Source organism: Ammodytes marinus (assembly GCF_949987685.1).
Source record: "Ammodytes marinus genome assembly, chromosome: 13".
Taxonomy (NCBI): domain Eukaryota; kingdom Metazoa; phylum Chordata; class Actinopteri; order Uranoscopiformes; family Ammodytidae; genus Ammodytes; species Ammodytes marinus.
Window position 1 is genome coordinate 20,313,694 of NC_137217.1, and position 21,914 is coordinate 20,335,607.

At 40.3% G+C, this 21,914-nt stretch overlaps 3 protein-coding genes across 3 annotated transcripts; 2 read left to right on the forward strand and 1 right to left on the reverse strand.

Moving 5' to 3' along the window:
* Positions 1-2,222: 2,222 nt before the first annotated feature.
* dap3 (death associated protein 3) lies at positions 2,223-8,711 on the forward strand. Its single transcript, XM_080039809.1, has 13 exons — positions 2,223-2,365; positions 2,541-2,582; positions 3,782-3,895; positions 4,004-4,105; positions 4,244-4,352; positions 4,456-4,548; positions 4,628-4,758; positions 5,315-5,395; positions 6,104-6,268; positions 6,363-6,422; positions 7,619-7,708; positions 8,294-8,411; positions 8,501-8,711. The coding sequence occupies exons 2-13, from the start codon at positions 2,544-2,546 to the stop codon at positions 8,584-8,586; spliced, it is 1,188 nt and encodes a 395-aa protein (XP_079895935.1). The 5' UTR covers positions 2,223-2,365; positions 2,541-2,543; the 3' UTR covers positions 8,587-8,711.
* Positions 8,712-9,331: 620 nt separating this feature from the next.
* gba1 (glucosylceramidase beta 1) lies at positions 9,332-15,764 on the forward strand. Its single transcript, XM_080040346.1, has 12 exons — positions 9,332-9,474; positions 9,668-9,745; positions 9,831-10,022; positions 10,120-10,269; positions 10,794-10,927; positions 11,427-11,599; positions 11,705-11,794; positions 11,890-12,037; positions 12,877-13,101; positions 13,894-14,057; positions 14,168-14,284; positions 14,363-15,764. The coding sequence occupies exons 2-12, from the start codon at positions 9,673-9,675 to the stop codon at positions 14,466-14,468; spliced, it is 1,572 nt and encodes a 523-aa protein (XP_079896472.1). The 5' UTR covers positions 9,332-9,474; positions 9,668-9,672; the 3' UTR covers positions 14,469-15,764.
* A 152-nt stretch (positions 15,765-15,916) lies between these two features.
* On the reverse strand, positions 15,917-21,871 carry rnf115a (ring finger protein 115a). Its single transcript, XM_080040347.1, has 9 exons — positions 21,746-21,871; positions 19,446-19,504; positions 19,159-19,213; positions 18,685-18,968; positions 18,450-18,518; positions 18,021-18,093; positions 17,833-17,926; positions 16,554-16,669; positions 15,917-16,106 (listed from the first exon to the last, which is right to left on the reverse strand). Exons 1-9 carry the CDS (start codon positions 21,821-21,823, stop codon positions 15,987-15,989), a joined length of 948 nt encoding a protein of 315 aa, XP_079896473.1. The 5' UTR covers positions 21,824-21,871; the 3' UTR covers positions 15,917-15,986.
* Between the last annotated feature and the right edge of the window lie 43 nt (positions 21,872-21,914).

Below are 21,914 nucleotides of genomic sequence, written 5' to 3' on the forward strand. Positions count from 1 at the left end.
GGGCTTGTAGGCTATAGTCTGCAGCGGCGTGTGTGCGTGGTTAACTGGGCTGACAGCGCAGAAGGGTTGGTTGGAGGAGGATGTGCGGGAATGCAATTTCGTGGCCATTTTCATGTGTCCAAAGCGGAGAGGAGAAGATAAAACGGCGTATACAGCACAGGATCTCAGCGCGATTGGGGAGGGCTATTTAGACGCTTAATAAAATGGCGACGACTTGGCCAAAAAGTATCTGGCTTGCTGCTGGTAGGATTTGAGACGCAATTCAAAAGTTGTATCGAATAATGAAATATGGGGATTCAGCGAAGGTCCACACTGGTGGGGGTAGGAAAGAAAGGCAGGTTGGGCTACGCACTTATTAAAAAAGTAAATAAGGTAGGCCTATTTGAGAGTTGTTGAGTGGCCTGATGCATCGGTATAATATTGATCCAAAACTGCAAACGCGGTGTAATACCCCCCAATGAACTAAACAGTAGGAATATACAACAACAATATAACTTGCTCAATACGCCAATAAGCTATAATAGGCCTACACACATTTTAAATAGGCCTAGACTTAAGGCCTATTTGTTTTGAACATGAAGATAAAGTAATATAACTAACCATAATATTGAATAACAAATTAGATGATGATGATGATGATGATGATACAAAAAAGTAGCCTAGTAATAAACAGAATTATTATTGTTCTTTTTTTTGTTATCTATAATCTATATTGTTATTAAGGCTATCTAATAGCGATATTTAGCTTGTGACACCATCATTATTGGTTGTTATTATTTGTTGTGTCTATACAAATGATTGGGCCCTGGGAAAAATCTCTTGGGGTCTATTGCCCCCTTGTCCCAATGCTCTGTGCATCGAGTAGGCCTAGGTTACAATGTAACCCCCAAATATGCATTATGTTCCACATACTACATGAATTTCACCTAGAGGTATATCCAGTAAAAACCAAGAACTTTTGGATTTGCAGGGTTTGCGAGACAATCCCCTTAGCCTCAGGATTAGGGAATTATTCAGCACTTGTCATAGGGCTGGTATCTCAATTGGAGTGCAATGTATCAAATAATAGATAGCTACAAATCAAATTACTTATATTAAACCCGGGTCCAAGGCCCTGGAGTTGTTGCCAGCTTTGCCTGGCTGGTTATAGAGCCATTATTGCCTAAACACATATCCCGTTTTACATTAACATAAAACAAGTTTAAGGATTTAGACAAAATAGTAAAGAGCCTTTCTTTATCAAGTAGAATTTTAGAATTATGAGGTTATAATGAAGGACCACATTTATTTTTAAATATTGTGGCTTACTTTTTTCTATGCCGTTAATTACCTAAATATAATTGACTCATAGACTCAATCTGGGCCTTTTTGGGGCTCTAGTTATACATCTCTTACTCTGACTGTATATTTCACATACAGTACACTATTTAAAAGCTATTCCCTGTAGGCTAAATTGTTCCTGTTTCTGGTACTGTATGTGAGGTTTGAAAAGTTGACAATTGTTAGTTGGATTCTTAAAAAAGAAAAGAAAAAAAGTGAAATGCTTATAGGCCTACTCACCATCTCCACGAGGGTGCAAAATAGACAACATTCAAAAGATTAAAATCGAAATAAAGTATTTTCAGCTGGGAGCATAGGGCAAATCGACAAATAAGCAGTCAAGCAAGTGCTAATAGGTACCCAGACCCCTAGCCTATCTGTAAGGAACAATATGTAACATGACAATAAGTAAGAAACTGAGGCACATTTTATTTTAAAACTTGACGATTTAAGTGTTGTAAAGCAGAGGATGAAGTTGGAAGGCCACATACGATTTGTTTGTCATTATGGATACATTGTAAATAATAATAATAAAAGTTTGTATATTGTTCCTATCTACATGCAGCCGTAGTAGGCTATCTATTGTTAACTAATATTATAGGCTACAAATGTTGAAAATAGGCTACTCCAATTGCATTGCTTTTGGTTTAAAGTGGGCACACTCCCAGGAAGTCTGTCAAAATGCTTTGAAAGAGCCCGCTCCGTCTAACAAACAGCTAATGTATAAAACACCCTCAAAGTGTGTTGTTTAGTTTACAGCTGCCATAAGTCTCACCGCATTAATTACTGTTTCAGGTGAAACGTGACATTTTCCTTAGTTGTTGTCCCCTGGCTCGTCCCGCTGCCTCATTGGCCAACAAAGAATTGTGATGGAGTGACGTCACTTCCTACGCCTTGTTGCATGATGGCGGTGTCCGTGACAGATCAGGCACGTTGACTTCTGCTGTGCAGTTTAGCCTCTCTTCAAACGACTCCAGGGACATTTGTCAGGAGGCGAAATTAACCGAGAACCTCGTCACTGAATTTTTAATGAAGTGAACCGCAGGTAAATGTGTTTCGTTGCTCTAATAGCTCCGCGTTGCTAATGTTGCCTGTACATTTCGATCCTGCTATTTACTGCAGCTAGCTGCAAGCTAAGTGTATACGCAAGGTTACGGGTTACATACAGGACGCTCCATTTCTGAAATGTAACTTTAATTCATCTCGTCTACATTTTGCAGGTCATGGCGCTCCACAGACTGTCCTTCAGATTACGGTATACGGTGAGATAACTGTTAGCAGGATTAAGTGCTGTTTGAATAGCTGCTGACAAATGAACTCGACATTATACAAAAAATAATCCCTTTTTAGATCATTTTGACCTTTTTTCGAATAGCTACCCACCTCTGGTCTGTGGTATAACAAATTTGAGTTTATCCCTAGACTACTGCAATTCCCCCATCACCTGCCTCAGCAAGTCATAACTGAACCAAATGCTGCTGCAAGGCTGTTAACAAGGTCCGGCAGGACATCATACCCATTGTATCCTTTTACCCATAAGGTTGAGGTTTCATTTTAAGCCTCTTGTTTCCATGCATACAGCTCTGCATCATCAGACATCTGTTATCTTCTCCATCTCAATATGGCCAGTAGGTCACTTTTTCTGACCAATATTACTGGCTTTTCCCTGCTCTCTTATTAAAAACAAAGGGGGATCATGCCTTTTGAAGTAGTGATTCCAACACTATGGAAGTCTCTTCCTTATGGTCTGTGGTCTCTGATGAAGCTTTTAAAAAGCAACTGAAGGCCCATCTTTTCTAATTGGCCTTCATCTCATTTTATGTGTTGTCTCTTATTAGGTGCTGTACTAAATACCCTTATAATTATTATGTGTAAAGAAGCTTACATAGTTGTGTTCAAAGTTGTTTACAACATATAGGCCTGATATATATATATATATATATATATCATAAAAAAACTACCTTAATATGAAAAATTAAGAACATACTGTATTATTAAGTACATGTACAACAGAGCAATACTGTATTTCAATGTGACAATAGCACAAAGTTATCTGTTTCCATTTAATATTCAGACTTTGGCTGTCGACACTAGAGTCTTGTCCATCCAAGAGGAGGACAGAGAGAGTCACCTGTGTGATTTGTGTCGAAATACATTTTATATTCTATTCTATTTATCATAATCTCAGAGTCAAGCTTTTCCCGAAAATGCCGACAAGACAGCTAAGTCTGAGTAATATGACGGATGAATGTTGGTTATAATACATGTTTCCATCAGTGTATTAAGAGCGAGAGTTGTGCATTTATAAGTTGTGCTGTTATAATAGACAGTAGCATATGTTTTGCGGTTTTCTTTGCCCTCTGTGTACTGAAAATACTATCTCGGAAACCCATGTTTGTCTTGCAATTTTGGATTTACATGACACTGGAATAAAAGTAATAATTCTAATCCACTTTTGCAGGTTACAGGTGTAAGGTCCCTTCACACCAGTGGTTGTGGGCAGCAACAGGTGGCTGTGGATGTGGAGTCAGAACCTGAGCCCTTCTCAGTTTTCAGAACACAGGAGAATGATCCGGTAAGCAGTTGGAGATGGGGTTTGAGGGTTGGGGGTTAGCTGTAGCAGGTTTGAGTTTGCAGCAGCAATTGTTTGTACATTTGAATGTTTTTTTTTGTCTCTTTCCAGACATTTCAGTCTGGGAAACACATCGGGCAGTATTACACACTGCCCTCTGCACACATCCGAAGCCTGTTCCCTCACGGCCTACCATGGCGCTATCAACAACAGGTATGTGCTCATGTCTATGACTGCATGCATATAAATTCACACTTACTGGCTCATAAATCATTTTGGTGACTTGGTTTGTTATTTTTTTGTATCAGTAAAATGTCCACTATGAAGAAAAATGGTCATGTATGGTTTCAGGTGAAGACTTTCAATGAAGCATGTGTTATGGTGAGGCAGCCAGCTCTAGAGGTCATCTCCTGCCTGAAAAAAACAGAAAACAGCAAACCTGCCATGCGATACGTATTCTGTATCCTTTGAAATACACGGCGCCACTCACACAGATATATACAAACTTTTGTTCTCTTGATGTAACTACATAAACCTGTTGTTAACCTTATCAAGTTGTTCAGATGGGTTGAAGGGCAGCGGGAAGACGATGTCTCTTTGTCACACAGTCCACTTCTGCTACACACAGGGATGGCTGGTGCTTCATATTCCTGATGGTGAGACAAACACCATCACAAAAACAGTACAGAAAGTTTCAACATCTTCATTTATTACATTTTTTTATTTTTACAACAGCTCACCTCTGGGTGAAGAACTGTAAGGAGCTGCTGCCCTCGTCCTATAACACCTCTCGCCTCGATCAGCCGTTACAAGCCACTGAATGGCTACGCAACTTCAGAATAACCAATGAGCCCTTCCTTTCAAAGGTAATGATTTTTACACAGTGTGCCTTTTATGAAATTTAGTTTAGAACATTAGATGATATTGACATGGGCTGCCATTTTCAGTATCAACGTGATGATTGGCTTTACTTGGTCAAATTAAGGCTTGCAGAGTGTTGTAAAATTTGTCACATTATTGAATTTTTGAATAATAGCATGTAAAAAAATGCAAGTGAAAAAGTAATATCTTCATTAAAATACTGTCTTATATAAAACATGGTATTACATTTATAGAGTATTTTAACTATGTTTATTTTATGGAGTATCTATTTTATTTTATGGACTCAAATGGAAAATAAATTAAATTGGCTTTTTCGAAGTGAGGCCTCAACATATCGATGCACATGCTATGGATGTAAATAGAAACTGACATTACACGGCTCATTCTGTCAATAAATGCAATCTGTGTTATTGAAAAAACTAAGATATATGTAGCTTTATCAGAAAAAACTACAGAAATTTGGTGCATAAATTAAGTATGGAACCCAGGCCAAACATGTCCAGGGAATCCGTCTTTGAAACTTTGCTGTTTCTCCCCCAGATAAAGATAAAGCAGCGCTACGTGTGGACAAAGCGAGAGTTCACAGAGGAGGGAAGTGCACTAGGAGAGCTAGTGGATCAGGTGAGAGCTTTCTCAGGGAAAATAAGTGGGAGTTTTCCCTCATCGTGTTCATTAGAGCTGTGGTTTATCTTGCCGTCTTTCAACCAGTTTGTTGTACTTTTTATATTATTTCCTTCAGTCCTACCCAATCTACCAACTGGGCTAATTAAAGCTTCATCTTTCTCCTTGCCTGTGCTTAGTGGTGATCAATAGCCAATGGACCCGAGCATTGTGATGGATCAGCACAATATTTTTGTACAACACACACTGACAAAGGCGGAAAAGAGCAGTAGACTTATATTCAACCTTCGATTTTTTTTTTCATCTCTTATATCCAGCCATCTTGCTCTGCTATTGTTGACAGTATAATTTGCTCTATAATAAGAAAAATACTGATACTAATAGCCAGCATTCTGACAAGCAAATAATTTGACAAATCAAATCACTTTGTAAGCTCCTGTTGAAGCAGCTTTTCTAAACATTTCAATGTTTTCATGCTAAAAATAAATTCTCCAACTTTTGACCAAAACTCAGTTGCTTAGATATTTGCCAACTGGAGCCAAAATAGACTCTGCAACTTATTTCACATATGCGGTTTTACTTTCCAGGACCGGTGAACTGATATTGATGTGTAAAATCTGTAGAAAGGATTCCTCTTTACTTTGCTTGTAATTTCCCTCGTTAAGACATTGTCATCATGCTTCTGTCTGTTCTTTGCTTTGCCCATAGGGAATCTCTCGAGTGAAGAGCAGCAGCGACGTGGTTGGCGCGGTGATGAAGGAGCTGAGGCTGCAGAGCGGGCAGCCGGAGTCTGCCTTCCGCCTGGCCGTGGCTGTGGACGGTGTCAACGCCCTGTGGGGCAGATCCACCATCAAGAAGGAGGATAGGAGCGCTGTGAGGAACACACATTCACAACCCTGTTAGTCTCATGCTCACCATAATGCTTCCCGCTTCTTCTTATGTTTCTCTCTCTCTTATTGTCCTTTAGGTGGATCCAGAGGAGCTCACTTTGGTTTACAACCTGAGGAAGCTGATGAAGAACGACTGGGTGAGAAGATGACTGATGTTGAAAGAGAGATTATTATTTTTCAGATTTCAATGTTGTCACATTAAAGGTGCCCTATGCAGTTTCAGGGAAGGGGATTTGTTTACATTTGCAGAGCCTACGAATAGTTTACAAAACACATTTTCTCCACATGTAATTATTTTTATTTAATGATTATATCATCATAAATCAAAACTACATTACTTTTAGGCACCTGGAACCAAATGCCAGACTAAATATGTTTGTAAACTAAACTGTGGGCCCTGCTGCTGTAAAAAAAAAAAAAAAAACAATAGTGAAACGGTAACTTTTTAGGAAGCTTTCTTACTTCAGACTAGGGGTGTGCACGTGTACACGTGTACACGTGTAACCGTTTAGTAAATCATAACCGTTTAGGAAAAATCAATAAACGAAAACCGTTTTTTTTTTTTTCAAATTTCAAAGTTTTTAAATATGTTCTGGAGACACGCGTTTATTGATTTTACATCACTAATAAACTAATTGGGGAGGATAAAAGCTAGTCTGCCGAGAATCTGTCTGTCCCTCGGCGAGTGTGTGTGAGTGAGTGTGTGTATCGGCACACACACACACACACTCGGGGAGTCGCTGTGCTGGTGCTCGACTCACAGCCACGGAAGAGTGATGAAAGATAACCTAAAGATTAAAGTTACCCGGTTGACGTGAACTACGCTCGTAAGTAGCCCGAACTTTCTAACACCTGTTCAACATGCATTTAACGTGGACATGTAGAAAGCGATAATCAGGAAATGAATGAAGCGCTATTATGACGGCGAACGTGTGTGTGTGTGTGTGTGTGTGTGTGTGTGTACCATGGACCTATTATAAGAGGTGTGTAAACGAGCGTAGTTCATGTCAATTGTGTGTTTACAGGCGAACGAACGCGTATGTGTGTGTGTGTGTGTGTGTGTGTGTGCGCGCGCGCGCCTACAAGACGGCGGGGGCACGAGGACAATGACGTCACGGTTAACCGTGTACACGAAAAAAAAATTGTCGTGTACACGGTTAGGCATTTTTGTAAACGTTCACACCCCTACTTCAGACAGTGTTCCAATGCTCCAATTTACCTTTGAGGAAAGATTGTTTATTTGGTTATGAGAATATACCTTAGAAAATGTTAACTTATTTGACACACCTAAAGTTACTTTGTGCACATTTAACCTCCACTCTCTTTAACTCAGGCTGGAGGTGCCATCATCACCACTCTTTCCCAGACGGGCTCTCTCTACACGCCAAAATCTGCCTACCTGCCTCAAGAGCTGCTGGGAGAGGTCAGCGCTCATTTTATTTTAATTCACAATGTGTACCAGTTGCCCTTGAGCTCTGACACCAGATTAGTCTTGAGATGTCAACTTTTTCTCTTTTATGAGCAATAGGCCTTCGATATTATTTATTGTGTTTGTATGTATTCATTGTCACCCACCTTTTCCATTAATGCTGGATAATGATTGAAACTGTAAAAGTAGGGTCATAAAACATTATCGTCTCACCTAATCAAAAAATGTTGAGTTTATAATTGCATAATATTAATCACTTCTGTTCTTCACCACTGACCCCATGGACTTGACTTCAACTTGCCCTTTTAATAGAATAGGTTGATCCATATAACAAATGTGCATTGTTATGTATGAGTTGCCCCCTCTGTGTATTTAGATTACGTAAACATTAATATCTATACACGTTTGACCATTGTAACAGGTCCTGAGATGCATTATATTTGATCATATGAATGCCTGTATATTAATTTATTAATGCATCTAAATGTTAATCAATTTTGTGATATTTAATTGACTTGCTTTATAAAGAAACGTTGGAAGTCCAGCGTGTTGACTTGGTGTCTCTGTTTTGATCATCAGAGGGGGTTTGACAACATGGACCCGTTCATCCCGGTGTCAGTGCCCAACTACAGCGAGAAGGAGTTTGAGAGCTGTTACATGTATTACATGGACCGCCAATGGCTGCAGCATCCGCAGAGTAAGTGATGAGACTGAGGATGCTTTGCTTTGTTAAAAGCTTTTATTGATGCTGCTATAAGTAACGTTTTGTTTCCCCCTTTTCATCAGGTAAAACAGAGGAAGGAAAGAAGGAGCTAGTCTTTTTGAGCAACAGAAATCCATCAATGCTGGACAGACTTTCTGCCTTCCTATGAGGTTGCAAAAAGACTTAAATCTCACACATACACACAAAATGCATAAACATACACATGTCCATGTCTAAATTATGTCTCTCTGTAAATTATTATGCATGTGTGTTACTTTGATAATAAAATTTTGAATTATGTACAAAAAAAAGTGTATTTTGTCTTTTATGAAAATCCACAGTGAGGTCAGTCCACTGCAAGGATTTTTTGAATTTATTTTAACATGCAATATTTTCATTGCAAGTAGTTTACACTTTACACTAGTATTTAAGCGTAACATATAAAAAACCCAGTCCTATTTAAAAACTCTGGAAAGCATGTTTTATGAATAGACCCACTGTTTATTTGTGTCAAATACTTTTTTTTTAAAAAGTGGATAAGTGGCAGGATCAAGCATTGTTTCTCCTGTTTCCATGGTGAATCATGATATCACCGATCGATTGACGATGGCTTTTATGCACGCGCTCAACCCAGAGTGAACATGCTCGTGGATTGACCCAACGCTGATCCACTTTTCTGAAACCGATAACCCAGAGTTGCTCATCTCTGAGTTGACCAACTCAGAACGCAGGATTAAACTCAGCGTTTGTAAACCCTGCTACCTGAAACAGGCCTATGAGCAAACATGAGGTCATTCCTTTATTTTGTATCCTTGTTTGTGGTACAGCGCCATATGGCTGTGGGTCAGAGTACTGCATAGTTGTTTCGGGTTGTTCACGTGATAGTTCAAAATAAGTCACATGACTGGCACTGTTTGAGTCGATCGCCAAATCAAAAGTAGCTCTTAAAGCAGATTGGAAGAAGTTAAGGTGACGGTCGTTTGTATATGAATGAACCTTCAGGACCTAATAGGTCCATGTTCAGGACATGTAACAGTTTTTGTGTGGATCCTCTGAGGTGAGACGAACTTCTTTGATGTGCTTTGAATGACATGACAATACAATGTGTGTGTCAGCTAAATGAAAGGAGTGGGGTCGTTGTTGGTAACCTTTTTTCGTTTAAAGTGCTGCCTGACACTGGATTAAAACGTGCCTTCTCAAAGTGGAACTAAGCAAATCTGTGGCCTGATTGGGATATGCTTTAATCCTAGATAAAATGGCGTTATTGTTGCCAGCATTGTTACTTTGGATCCACGGTTTCCTCACATCAGGTGTGACCCTCCCTACAGGTAACACGACAAACCTCAAAAAAGTAAGTTTTTAGATGCAAATGTCAGACGGAATCTTGTGTTAATGACTTCTCCACCCTCCTAGGAAGCAATACATGTGTTGCCAGAAACTTTGGACACGACTCTGTGGTGTGTGTGTGTAACTCGACTTACTGTGACAGTGTTGGGTCGGTCACCTTGCCTCCACTGGGCCAGTTCTCCTCCTACCTGAGCAGCATGGCAGGCAGCAGACTGCATGCAGGCCGGGGTCAAGTCCAGGTAAACAGCACCGTAGTAGGTGAGTAATGAGGACTTCATCTTTTTTTACTATATTGTTTACAGAGGTGTCTGGTGTAGGAGCAAGTTCAGAGAATTTCTTCCTGTGCCTCTTTCAGGCTCTCTCAGGTTGACCATTGTTCCCTACCAGAAGTACCAGAAGATCAGGGGGTTCGGTGGAGCCATGACCGACGCAGCAGCCATAAACATCCTCTCCTTGTCTGCTGCGGCACAGGACCAGCTGCTACGACAGTATTTTGCCCCTGAAGGTATACACTACAAGTAGCCACCAGTTGCCACCATCAAAAGAAGTTGTCCTACTTTCCGTGCAGTTGTGCGGATAATACATCAGAGGAGAATAATGTGACCACAAATCCCAGGAATAACAAGATGGTACATTTTTCATCCTTGTTTGCTTATTCGTCATGCAGAAAACACATGGCAACCAGTGTTTTTCACTAAGCTACTAACCCACCATTTCATCACAGTGAAACATTTACCATGGCATAAATCATGGTTAATGCTTTACATCATGTTAGAAGTGTCTCCTTGTGCAGGTTAGTTGGTGATCTCCCCAGTCCCCACCTACAGATTTAAACCCAGATACAATCACAGACTCACCATCATATCCTCTTTCTAATGATGCTCAAAGGTTTTAACCCATGGGTTTGAGGGATTTGAATGTAGAGGGTTCCAACGTACATGATCAACATATTTTCTTTAAAGTTGCTTAATGATAACTTTGGATTATCAGGCAAGCTTTTGTTGCTCACTGATGCTGCGTCTCTTGCAGGTATCGGCTACAGCGTTGTGCGTGTGCCCATGGCCAGCTGTGACTTCTCCACCCGTCAGTACACGTACGCTGACACACCTGGAGACTACAATCTTGTCAATTTCACACTGGCTCCTGAGGACATCAACATGAAGGTCTCTCTAGTCTTCTTCTTCTTCCTTCTAGGCTCACAGGCCCTGCGTTCCAGATCATACTCTTTATTTTTTCTATTCTAGCGACTACATCTGACCATGAAAATAATCTAGTTCGCTTGAAGTAGGCATACAATTGGGACATACTTTTACTAATTTAATCATAAAATTGCGCCTTTATCTTGCCTCTTGCTTTTTTATCCGTCGCATCCCCGGTCGTTTCCATATGGAGGCTTGTCCATGTGACGCCACTTCCGGTGCGCCCTGGATTGTGGGTCAGAATCGCCCAAATCGCATGCTGTTTTCAGCACTAAAAATATCATCCGGATGTAGTAGACGTTTGGGTATTTTTAAACCTACTAAATCTAACCAGAGGAATTGGGACATCCTTAATCTTTTTTTCTACCATACTTAATAGCAGAAAGTATGGGTATTGGAACGCAGGGACAGACTTATGTTTATCTCGGCCTCCCTCTAATCCTCCTCCTACTCTTCTTCTCAGATCCCTCTCCTGCAGCGTGCTCAGGCCTTGTCTCCTCACCCCCTGTCTCTGCTGGCCAGTGCCTGGAGCGCCCCCGCCTGGATGAAAACCAACGGTGCACTCATAGGAAAGGGTTCCCTGAAGGGCCAACCTGGGGGCAAAGAGCATAAAACCTGGGCTCAGTACTATATCAGGTGACGTGTGGAGCTTCACCTGAATGAGACATTACATGCTAAAAATGCTTTTTCCTCAAGGGAAACTTATTCCGGCGTTTGCTTTTTTTTATTTTTTCGTCTCAGGTTCCTTGAGGAGTATGCTAAATACAACTTGACTTTCTGGGCATTGACGACAGGGAATGAGCCCTCTGCAGGACAGATGACAAACTACAGGTCTCCCTCACAAATCTATTACATAGTGTTAACCCTGGTCATCATAGCTAATACATTTCCCAGCAGACTGAGAAAGTATCTTTGTTTCACCACAGTTTCCAGGCTCTGGGCTTCACTCCTGAGGAGCAGAGGGACTGGGTGGCTCTGGACCTTGGCCCTGCCCTGCACGCTTCGTCACAGCCACAAACACACATCCTCATCCTGGATGACAACCGCCTGCTGCTGCCTTACTGGGCTAAAGTGGTGAGTCCAAGGATGGGGAAAAGGTCGAGGTAAACTTTGTTATACCTTTTTGTTATAGCTTCAATCTGGTATTTCAAAATAAATCTGTACGAAGAAAAGAAAATAGCTAAATCAATATTTAAATATGAACATGATAACTTAAGATTATAATATATAAAACAAGTTCAAATCAATACAATAAAGACAACATAAGTTAGACTGAAAAGGGTTTAGATGCTTGGGGAAGGCTACAGTAAGTGTAAGTGGTAGCTACCATTAACTCTGTGGCCAGGCAGCTGCAGAATAAAGGCTTTTTTCTTTTTTTAGTCTCACATTCTCTTGGCTCCAAATTGTTCCCAGGAGGAAAGGGTTTAAAACTACCAATATTTTAGAGATGAATAAACCTGAAGGAAGGCATTTGTTTTGTGTGTTAGTTTAGTTTTTTTCAGTACTTCCTAGCTGCATAAAGCAATAATTCATAATGATATAATCAATTATAACAATGTGACCTGGACCCAGATGAGCGGCATGAAATGGATGGATGGCTTAACTAATTAAAATGTTTAATTATTTAAACTTTTTTTTTAAATTGACAGACTGTGTTTGCTGTTGGTCAGATAGTGATGATTTAACAGCTTCCGGTAGGACAATCCCACTGTCGCACCGATAACACTTATATTTCATAGTTTAATATCAAACATGATTGTCTATGAGTAAACTATATTAAATGTTTTGAAGACTTTACACTTCCTGTAGATAACCATAACAAAACGACATTGGTGTCTCCTTTAGCGAGCATTTTATATGGAAACAAACTCACTTATAACTTAGTTCTTTTTTTTTCGCCCTTGACCCTTTAGGTCTTAAGTGATATTCATGCTGGAAGGTACATTCATGGCGTGGCAGTTCACTGGTACATGGACGGTCTGGTGCCAGCTGAGATCAGCCTGGGAGTCACACATCATCTCTACCCAGAGTATTACCTGTTTGCCACAGAGGCGTGCTCCGGCTGGAACTCACTAGACAGAGGGGTGAAGCTGGGTAGCTGGGACAGGGCCGAACAGTACGCTCATGACATCATACAGGTAAGATCCCCAAGAGTTCTGCATGAGAGTAAAGCCTGTTTAGTCACACCAAAGGTATTAAGTTAAACCAAATGTATTAACATTTTTTATTTAGGCTAATTTTTTTTTAAATTATTCCATATAGCACCTTAAAAAAAAAAAATTGAGAATACTTTTGACTGCCCTATACCATGGACACACATTTTCTTTTAAGGTATTATATAAAATAACATAATTTTATATAATACCTTAATAATAATAATAATAAAATAATTTTTTTTGTTCAATTTGATTTTTATCTCTGCTGGATGTTGGATTGCTAATTGACGGTTAGCCCTAAATTGTCATGTATTTTTTTCAGTTTGTTTTTGTGGAGAAAAAAAAGCCTGTTCAGTCACATCCACTGTAACAGATGTGAGCTGTGGCAGAATGTAAGCGGCTGCTTAAGGTTGAATTATCTCCCTCGATGCTGCAGTTGCCCGTTTACAGGTTGCACTCGGCTGCACAAACTCTTCAGGAACTGCCTGCAGGTCATTCAAAGCATGCTGGTACTGGTGTTTTGTTTCTTCTGTTTACATTGTCTCTCAAAGGAAATTGGACTCCCTCCGTTCAATCCATTTTGCATGGGTGCGTTCAATACTTGAGACATCTTGTGAGTCATCTGTTTATGTTAATGTATTATGACGTTTAAATAAAACAGACAGCCACCAGTCCAAAGGCTTCTTGTATATTGGAAAGCAACACATCTTACTACAAAGTTGCAAAGCACAGACTAAAGATGCCTAACTGTGGATATGTTTTTCTCAACGGCAGGACTTGAATCATTATGTGGAGGGTTGGACAGACTGGAACCTTGCGCTGGACCAGACCGGCGGACCAAACTGGGTTAAAAACTTTGTAGACAGCCCTGTTATAGTGGACGCACAGCAAGATGTATTCTACAAGCAGCCATCGTTCTATAGCATGGCCCACTTCAGGTAAACAAACTGAGTGTCGCATGATCTCCGTTCACACTGAATGGCATTTATCCAGGACATTATTACTATAATATACTAATGAAGTCAATAAAAAAATCACCTTCTTACAGTAAGTTCCTGTTGGAGGGGTCTCAGAGGGTGGGTGTATCTGCCAGTCAGGAAACCAACCTGGAATACTCTGCCTTCATCAGACCAGATGGATCTGCAGTGCTCATCATTCTCAACAGGTTTTTTCCTTTTCTTTTTTTTTGTGCAAATGACAGGGAATGACTTGTTTTCTGAACTGGTGTGTTTGTGTTTTGTAGGTCATCGTCAGTGATCAAGTTCGAAGTGTGGGATCCCACCGTGGGCTACATCACCTCCACTGCTCCGGCCCATTCATTGCTCACACTTGCTTGGAACTCACAATGATTTAATAAAAGTGCACAAAAAAAAAGTTGAACCTCATTACAACTACTTACATGCGCATCTCAATATGCCACAAAGCTTTTCACATCAGAATCTTCTCATCACCAAGCAGTTGGGATTGTTTTTAACCTCGGGGAAACAAGAATAACCCTGACTGATTTGATTCTTATTCAAAGTCCTAAATTGCTTATTTTTATGCATCGGATCTGATCAGGAATGTTGCCTGAAGATAATGAATGTATCAATTTACCAGAACAAACTGTAATGAAGCATTAACTGGTGCCTTGATTCGCTGCTAATAATATGCTTAAAGTGTTCTCACCATTTTGCATCTCAAGAAATTGTATAAGTAATGTACAGAATTTGTAATGACTGCTGTTTATTTAATCTTTTTAAATAAAGCAAACATTTTTTCAAGATATTCAATGTCAAATCTAATGTTTTAAGTATTTATATGGTTTCAGAGGATATAAAATGACACCTGTTTTACATTGGAGGTTGTGAACAATGACATTTAAACTGACAGTTTTTTTTGTCAATTTATTAATACATCATAGACATTTTTTCATATATATAATATACAGTTTGATAACAAGTATTTCACATTTGTGTCTCCATTCTCAATGTTTTTTTCTTTGCAAACAAATTGTTGGTCTAAAAGTATTTACAACAGAACAAGAAGTGATAAAAATGTGAAACAAGAGACATAAAATGACAAGAGGGATGCCATCTGTTAATAATATATACACCAGGAGGAGTATGTATACATCTAGCATTAGATAAGTGTTTTTGAATTTCATTCCCTTACTGGTATGAAGTAAATTTATTTTCCTGAAAGGTGGAAAGGAATCCCTTTGCTTTCATTCGATGTCACAGCTTTCATTTGTGGCCAAACAATGGCAACTACCTGTGTCACAAATTCACTCTTCAACATCTTCGTGACACAACCTCAACAAAAATTTATCATTATACCCTTTCCAAACAGAACATTTATTGCAGGGCTCAAGGTGTCCATATCTTCAGGTCCAGTCCTTGTATAAACCAAGAGTGAACGTAACCCCTGCAGTATTCCAATATGCCGTACAGGGCTCAGTTGCAGGAATTAGCTAATTCTTTCTCCGATGATCAAAGAGGGCATGGTGTGTGATATAAAGTCTGGCGTTTCCTCACAATAGTGTATTGCAGCAGTTCATTTCAAGGAAGATGGAAAAAAGGAGGTTGCATGAGTAGGTGAAAACGGGCTTGATCATCATCAATCTAGGCTGGTTGGTCATTAGGCAAAAAAAAAGAAAAGAAAGAGACCTAGCAGACCTCAAGTGACTGTTAAGACTGTACGGGTATCTGCATACATGGTTGAGGTGAAAGGCATTAAAAATAGAAAACAAAAATACAAAAAAAAATGTCAGAATGAGATGATTATGACTGCAACAGAAGGAAAGTGAGAAGCAGTGTGTCTTCTGGGCGTTTTGTTGGGATTGGTGGGGGAGAGAAGAACTGAGGGATGAGACGGGGATGGGTGTCTCAGAAGGACCATCTCTCTTGTGTGCGGGGGTCCATGGACAGGGAGGGGGACTCTGATGGGGGCTGGCTGCTGCTGTCCTCTCCATTCAAACTCTTCCTACACACTGGACATGTGTCATGCTGTTTGGACAACAGAAAACAGAATATAGATAACATTGAAGTGGACTCCTTGTTTTAAATGATGCTCAGGCCGGTCTTCAAATTTTGAATGCCACCATCGGTCTATTCGAGCAGCTATACGTTATAATGTTAAATGACTGTTGGAATTCACAATGGGTAAACTACCGTAATTTCCCTGCTTACCACAGACTACATTACATATTTCAAATGAGTTTATGTCTTCAAGTGTCACAAATGTTGGAATAATTTAATGTCGGTTTTGACCAGAACTAAAATGTAGATTATCCCCAGCCTTATCCTTTAAAATTGCCCTGATGTTTCTATGTTGCTTACCAAAGAAGCCAAAGTCTTAATACCGACATGAGTGCTGTAAGGGTATCTCATATACAGTTTAACATTAAGAATCTATTTCATGAATTTATCTGACCTTTATTTGTTGTGACTCACCATTTCCAGCCATGGTACTATACAGTCTGAATGAAAGAAGTGGTTACAGGGTAGCTGTCTGACTGGCTCTCCCACTGCGAAGTCCTCTTTGCACACCGGACATTCCATACAGCAGTCTATAGGAGGGCGGATAGAAATGTGTTATTACTATTCAGTCGCTATCAACGTCATTGTGTTTACTAGTGTTTATCAGAATTTGTTAAATACATGCTACACTTGTCGGGGACATGCATTGGATCATTGGTACCTAAACCATTATGCACAAGAGATCCTCAGCATGCTAGAAAAACTATTTTTACTGTACCAAGCATGATTTTTATTAATCATGCAAAATATTGAAACAACAAAAATAAGGGAATGAAAAATCTATATGTATTATAATTCATCCACAAGATCAGCAACCCTCCAAAAGCTGGGCTGCATAACTAACCACACAGTTACAGCTGAGACCGCACACACAGAAGAGGAAGTCAAGAAGAACGGATCCAAAAGAGCACTCGGAGGAAGCAAGTGGGAAAATACGTCATCTTAAAGTAATTTATGGAACAAACTGTTGATACTCTCAAGGCTAATGGTCCTTTCGTCCCACACAGACACAGTTTTAGTGGCTTCTCTTGGCAAGCAGCAGAAGCTACAACATATAAACAAAAGTGTCTTTCCAGGCTGTATCCAAGTGCTTGAATACCTCTTAACATATAAGCATGTACATGTACTGGCACATTATTAAGGATGTGATATAACTATATGAGTCCTATTATATAAGAACTAAAGATAGGCCGATTATTGGCATTTTATCAATTTTTTTATATATATTTTTTTTGCCGTTTTTCGCTTTATTTGACAGATTTGGAGAGACAGAGTTTAAATGTGTCAAAAAGAGGAAGAAATGTAGAGAATCGACCACAGGTCGGATTCAAAACGCGCCTGCTTCGATGAGGACGGAGCCTCTTATGGGGACGCTCTAACCACTACACCACAGGCCCATATCTGTAGGACATGTTTGAATGGTGCAACTTGACGTAAATCACTATAAGCATAGTTACTAAGAACATGCTTTTACACACAAGTTGCATAATTAGAATCCATAAACAGCTGGTCCCTTACACGGTGTGTACTTAGCATATACAGTAGTCTAAACACACTATACACAGGATCAGAGTGACAACGCAAGCCATGCCCTATGAGCAATATTGCATTTTTTACTTTAGGGACCTGAAAGGAGAAAACATTACAAAGTGAGATTAAGTGTGAGACAAATGTGAAAGGAAGGCTTACTGACCTGCTTGTTCCTGAGAAATATTGACAGTTGGGAGAGAAGAGATCTTCTCTTTCTCTGCTGGAGGAGGTCCGGTGTTCTCCAACTGACCTAGTAACTACACATACATAGACAAACCCATAGTCAGAGCTGCAGAGACATTAAAAAGGTGACAGTGTTATGAAGTTGGAGGGAAGTTGATGTTGGTTTACCTGTGTTATCACAGCGTCTAAACCGCCCTGTCCCCAGGCGTAATCCCCTGGGTTAGAGTGCAGCATCCCCGTCCTGAGAGAGACACAGACACAAGTTGATAAGATATAGCACTTGCACTGGAACGCTAGGGCTGCAAGATATTGTGTTAAGACTTTTTTCTTTGAGTTCACCGCCAACATAGGCCCCAGACAGTAAGGCAGTGTTCACACCTTATAGTTTGCTTCCTTGGTGGGCACCAGTTCAACATGTTCTGGTAGTTTTAATCTGATTGGCCTCTGATATGCAGAGCGTGAATGCATAGCACATAGAATAATTACAGTTCAGGCAGTCGTTGCTATACATATACCTAAAATGTTGATATCTCAATAACAATACATTTTCAATATTTTGTGCAGCCCTATATGACACTAACTGTACTGTCATCTTACCATGAGAGGGGAGGTGAGCCAGGGACTCCAGAGTTGGCAAACAGGCCGGCAAGAAACTGTTGTACAATCCTGCGACACAGAGATAAAAAAAAAAAAACACTTTATGCCATCGCCAAAAAATAGGAACAGCATAAATAGCACAGTCATTACTATAAGTGGTAGTATGTAAAGCGGAGGAGAGAGGCTAGTAAAAGGGAGACAGAATACGTGGAAGGCTTCATTGGTCATCACTCACCCTTCCACAGCGGGCGAGCGGTCCGGCCTACTGCTGCCTCTGGAGCGGTATCTCCTCTGGCTGTGCAGCCGAGGGGGGCGCCCCGGTCCCCAGTGGTCCCCGGCTCCTAATAGACCCCCCATAGGTCCCCCTAGGCCTGCAGGGACTGAGCCCCCGATTGGTCCCCCTCCCAAGCCACCTAGGTCGCTGAGACTCCCCAAGCGTCCTCCAGGGAGCCGAGGTTCTGAGTCGGGTGTGTCTGGGTCTGTGGTCCACGGCCGCTCCAGTAACAACAGGTGCCATAGCTACAGCCATGTTGGAAAAGGGATTTTACCGACAAAGAAAATGAAGGTTATGACGACAGGAAAGAAGCAAATTAAAATAGGACACGGGGAAGACAGACAGAGAGAGAGAAGACAACACAAGTTAATCAAAACACATCAAATGCTTGCCCCCCACTCTATTCTTCCCCAAGTCTCTCAGAGCAGCTCATACCTCTGCAAACTGTGTGGCTGTATCATCTATCCCGTTACCGCCACCCTCTAGGAGACTGAGGGAAACAGCGCACAAGGGGACAAAAGCCACATTATCAGCAACAGTCACTGAAGAGTTATACACGTGTTCAGGTTCAGTGAAAGCCTGGGACAAAACTGCATAGTGAGCCTTCACGCTACAGTGCAACTTGTGGAGAAAAAACATGTTTGTTCCAGGTTAACACTGATACCGGCTCATGTTGTGTGGAGACAGGAGGTAGATGATAGAACAACGGAAGTGTCTCTTACCTGGAGTCTTCTGTTACTTCTTCTATGAACCCAGAATCACATCTTGGACAGATGTACTCCTGGAAAGAGTCACACATGTTTGGACAAATGGTCATTAATATTTCTAACAACAAAGGAAAAGCAGGAAGAAAAAAAAGTTTGGTATCCTGTTAAAAAAGGATCAATAATGTTTCCGCAGTTTCATTTGCTGGCCATCGTTGATAAGCTGATGGACCAATTCTTTCAGCTCTAATTTAGTAGTGGTGATATCTTCGAATTGTAATATGTATCCAAAAATAATACACATTTAAAAAATTTTTGTCTAATGTAAAGCATAAAAAAATATGTTAATTGCATTGAACAACATGAGTAATCATACTATATGTACTGTTGTATTATAATCGCAACAGTATTATTTTATATTCCATCACATAGCACTTGAAGGGAATCACAAAAACATTACAGAAATGAAGCTGACTGGCTTGGTCACAAAAGCAAGAATTTGTCTTTGCAAGGATGATATCATTTAGATGTGTCGGCCAGTGCTGTATGAATGTAGCCCAGGAGGTATAGCTGGTCTGCCGACCACACCTATTGTGTGCAGTGTTTTAGAAATCAGTATAGCAGAATGAGGAAGACACTATTGCCAGTTTAATATAGCTGGCTCATATGTTGTCCCCACAGGGAAAGCAAGGGTTTCTCAACCATGGACAGAGGATTGCAGTTGGGAATACAGATTGGGCCAATGACAGATCAGAACTGATTATTTTCTAACATTTAATGAACAAGGTTAGTCACAAAAAGATCCTCTTTTTATTTACTTATATCAAATTTGGAGTTCCTTGAATATTACAATACAATGAATAGCATGTTCTAACTAACATGTCAATAATACCACACCAGGGTCATAGTAAGAATTGGTAGAAAAAACCTGCAGTAAGAAAAAACTTTTTAAGTGAGTTGTGTTCCGTTTCCTTATAAAAAGGTTATCATGTCTGTGGTATAAATGACACATGACTGGGAGATTGGGATATGCATGTACGATGATGAGTGCGGGTGTTTCAATCAGTTGGAATCAGTGAAGAAGACATACCACAGGATTGACTGTGTCTGAGACAGACAAGCAGGCCAATTTAGAGTGAGTGACAGGTCAGGCTGGAATTACCCTCAACCATACAATAAAAATAGGGATTCAGCTGGCGATAATCATCAAGTAGACTGACTTACTGACACAACGACTGCTTGTCACATCGACAATAAATACTTTGTCCACCTGATATATCAAAAAAACGACTAAATATAAAACCTCTTACCATTATTGCAACAATGCTTACTTTCATTTTAGGTTAACCATGTTTTGGTTTGATTTACTATCATTTAAAAGTATGGACAACAAGGAATACTTCATATTTCAGATGCTGAAACAAGAAAAATTTAATTTACACAGTTAGTTGTTTATCAAAATTAGTAGCTACGATTAATTATCTGTCAATCAACTTATTATTTCAGCTCTGGTCATTTCAAGGCAATATAAATCACATGCTCTACAAACAGCTTCCAAAATTACCAATACGTTGAATTAACAACTTTACAAAGCAGTTTCAACAAAGCCATTATAACCTTTATGGACCTGGGATTAACTACTGGGCTGTGATGTTGGACTGGATTACGTTTTACTAGGTGTTCCCTAATAAACTGGCTAACTGGGTGTAAACAGGGAACCCTTACAGCTGTCTATGATGTATAAAATATGTTGTATTACAGACTGAGGTCAGTAAAGGTCTGGCGTGATGTGGGACAGGTCCGCGTACTCTACCCTTTGACTTTGAAACTGAAACTAAAAACGAAATGTTTAGGATCCCGAAAATTCCCCGACTCGTCCTGACAAGGAGTGTTTTTATCAGAAGCAAAAACTGAAAACGAACATTTCCCCATACCATTCGACGAGGCAAGTGTTTACACTACATACAATTAAATAGCTAGATAATAACAGAGACCCCTTCTCTCAGCTGTTTGTTGTTTGGGGCAAAGCGTCAAAGCGAGACGTACAAACACAGTGGTTTAACAAAACTGGATTTAACATGCAAGCCTATAAAACTGTCGAGGTTTTCTTTTGATGCCTAATTTACCCAGGAGACATTTGCGGGTATCGCGAGTTTATTTAGCGAGTTAAAAACAACAAACGCCGCTAACTGCTAACAGGCGAGCTAAGTGTTTAGCTGTGGCGAAACAAACGGTAATGTGGACAAATGCTGACATGTCAGCGGCACATTTTATACAAGAGAGTACGACGGATTAGGAAAGAAAAGCCTCGGCCTTACCGGGAGTTTGGGGTTCACTTCTCCCTTACAGCAGTGACAGAAAAACCGATGCGGTGGAACAGCCGCAGCCTCCGCCATCTTCCCCAGACCCGCACAAACACTGACGTCGGTCCTCCACTGACTGAAGACTGCAGCCCGGCATGCACCGCGACACCGACGGGCAAAGCCC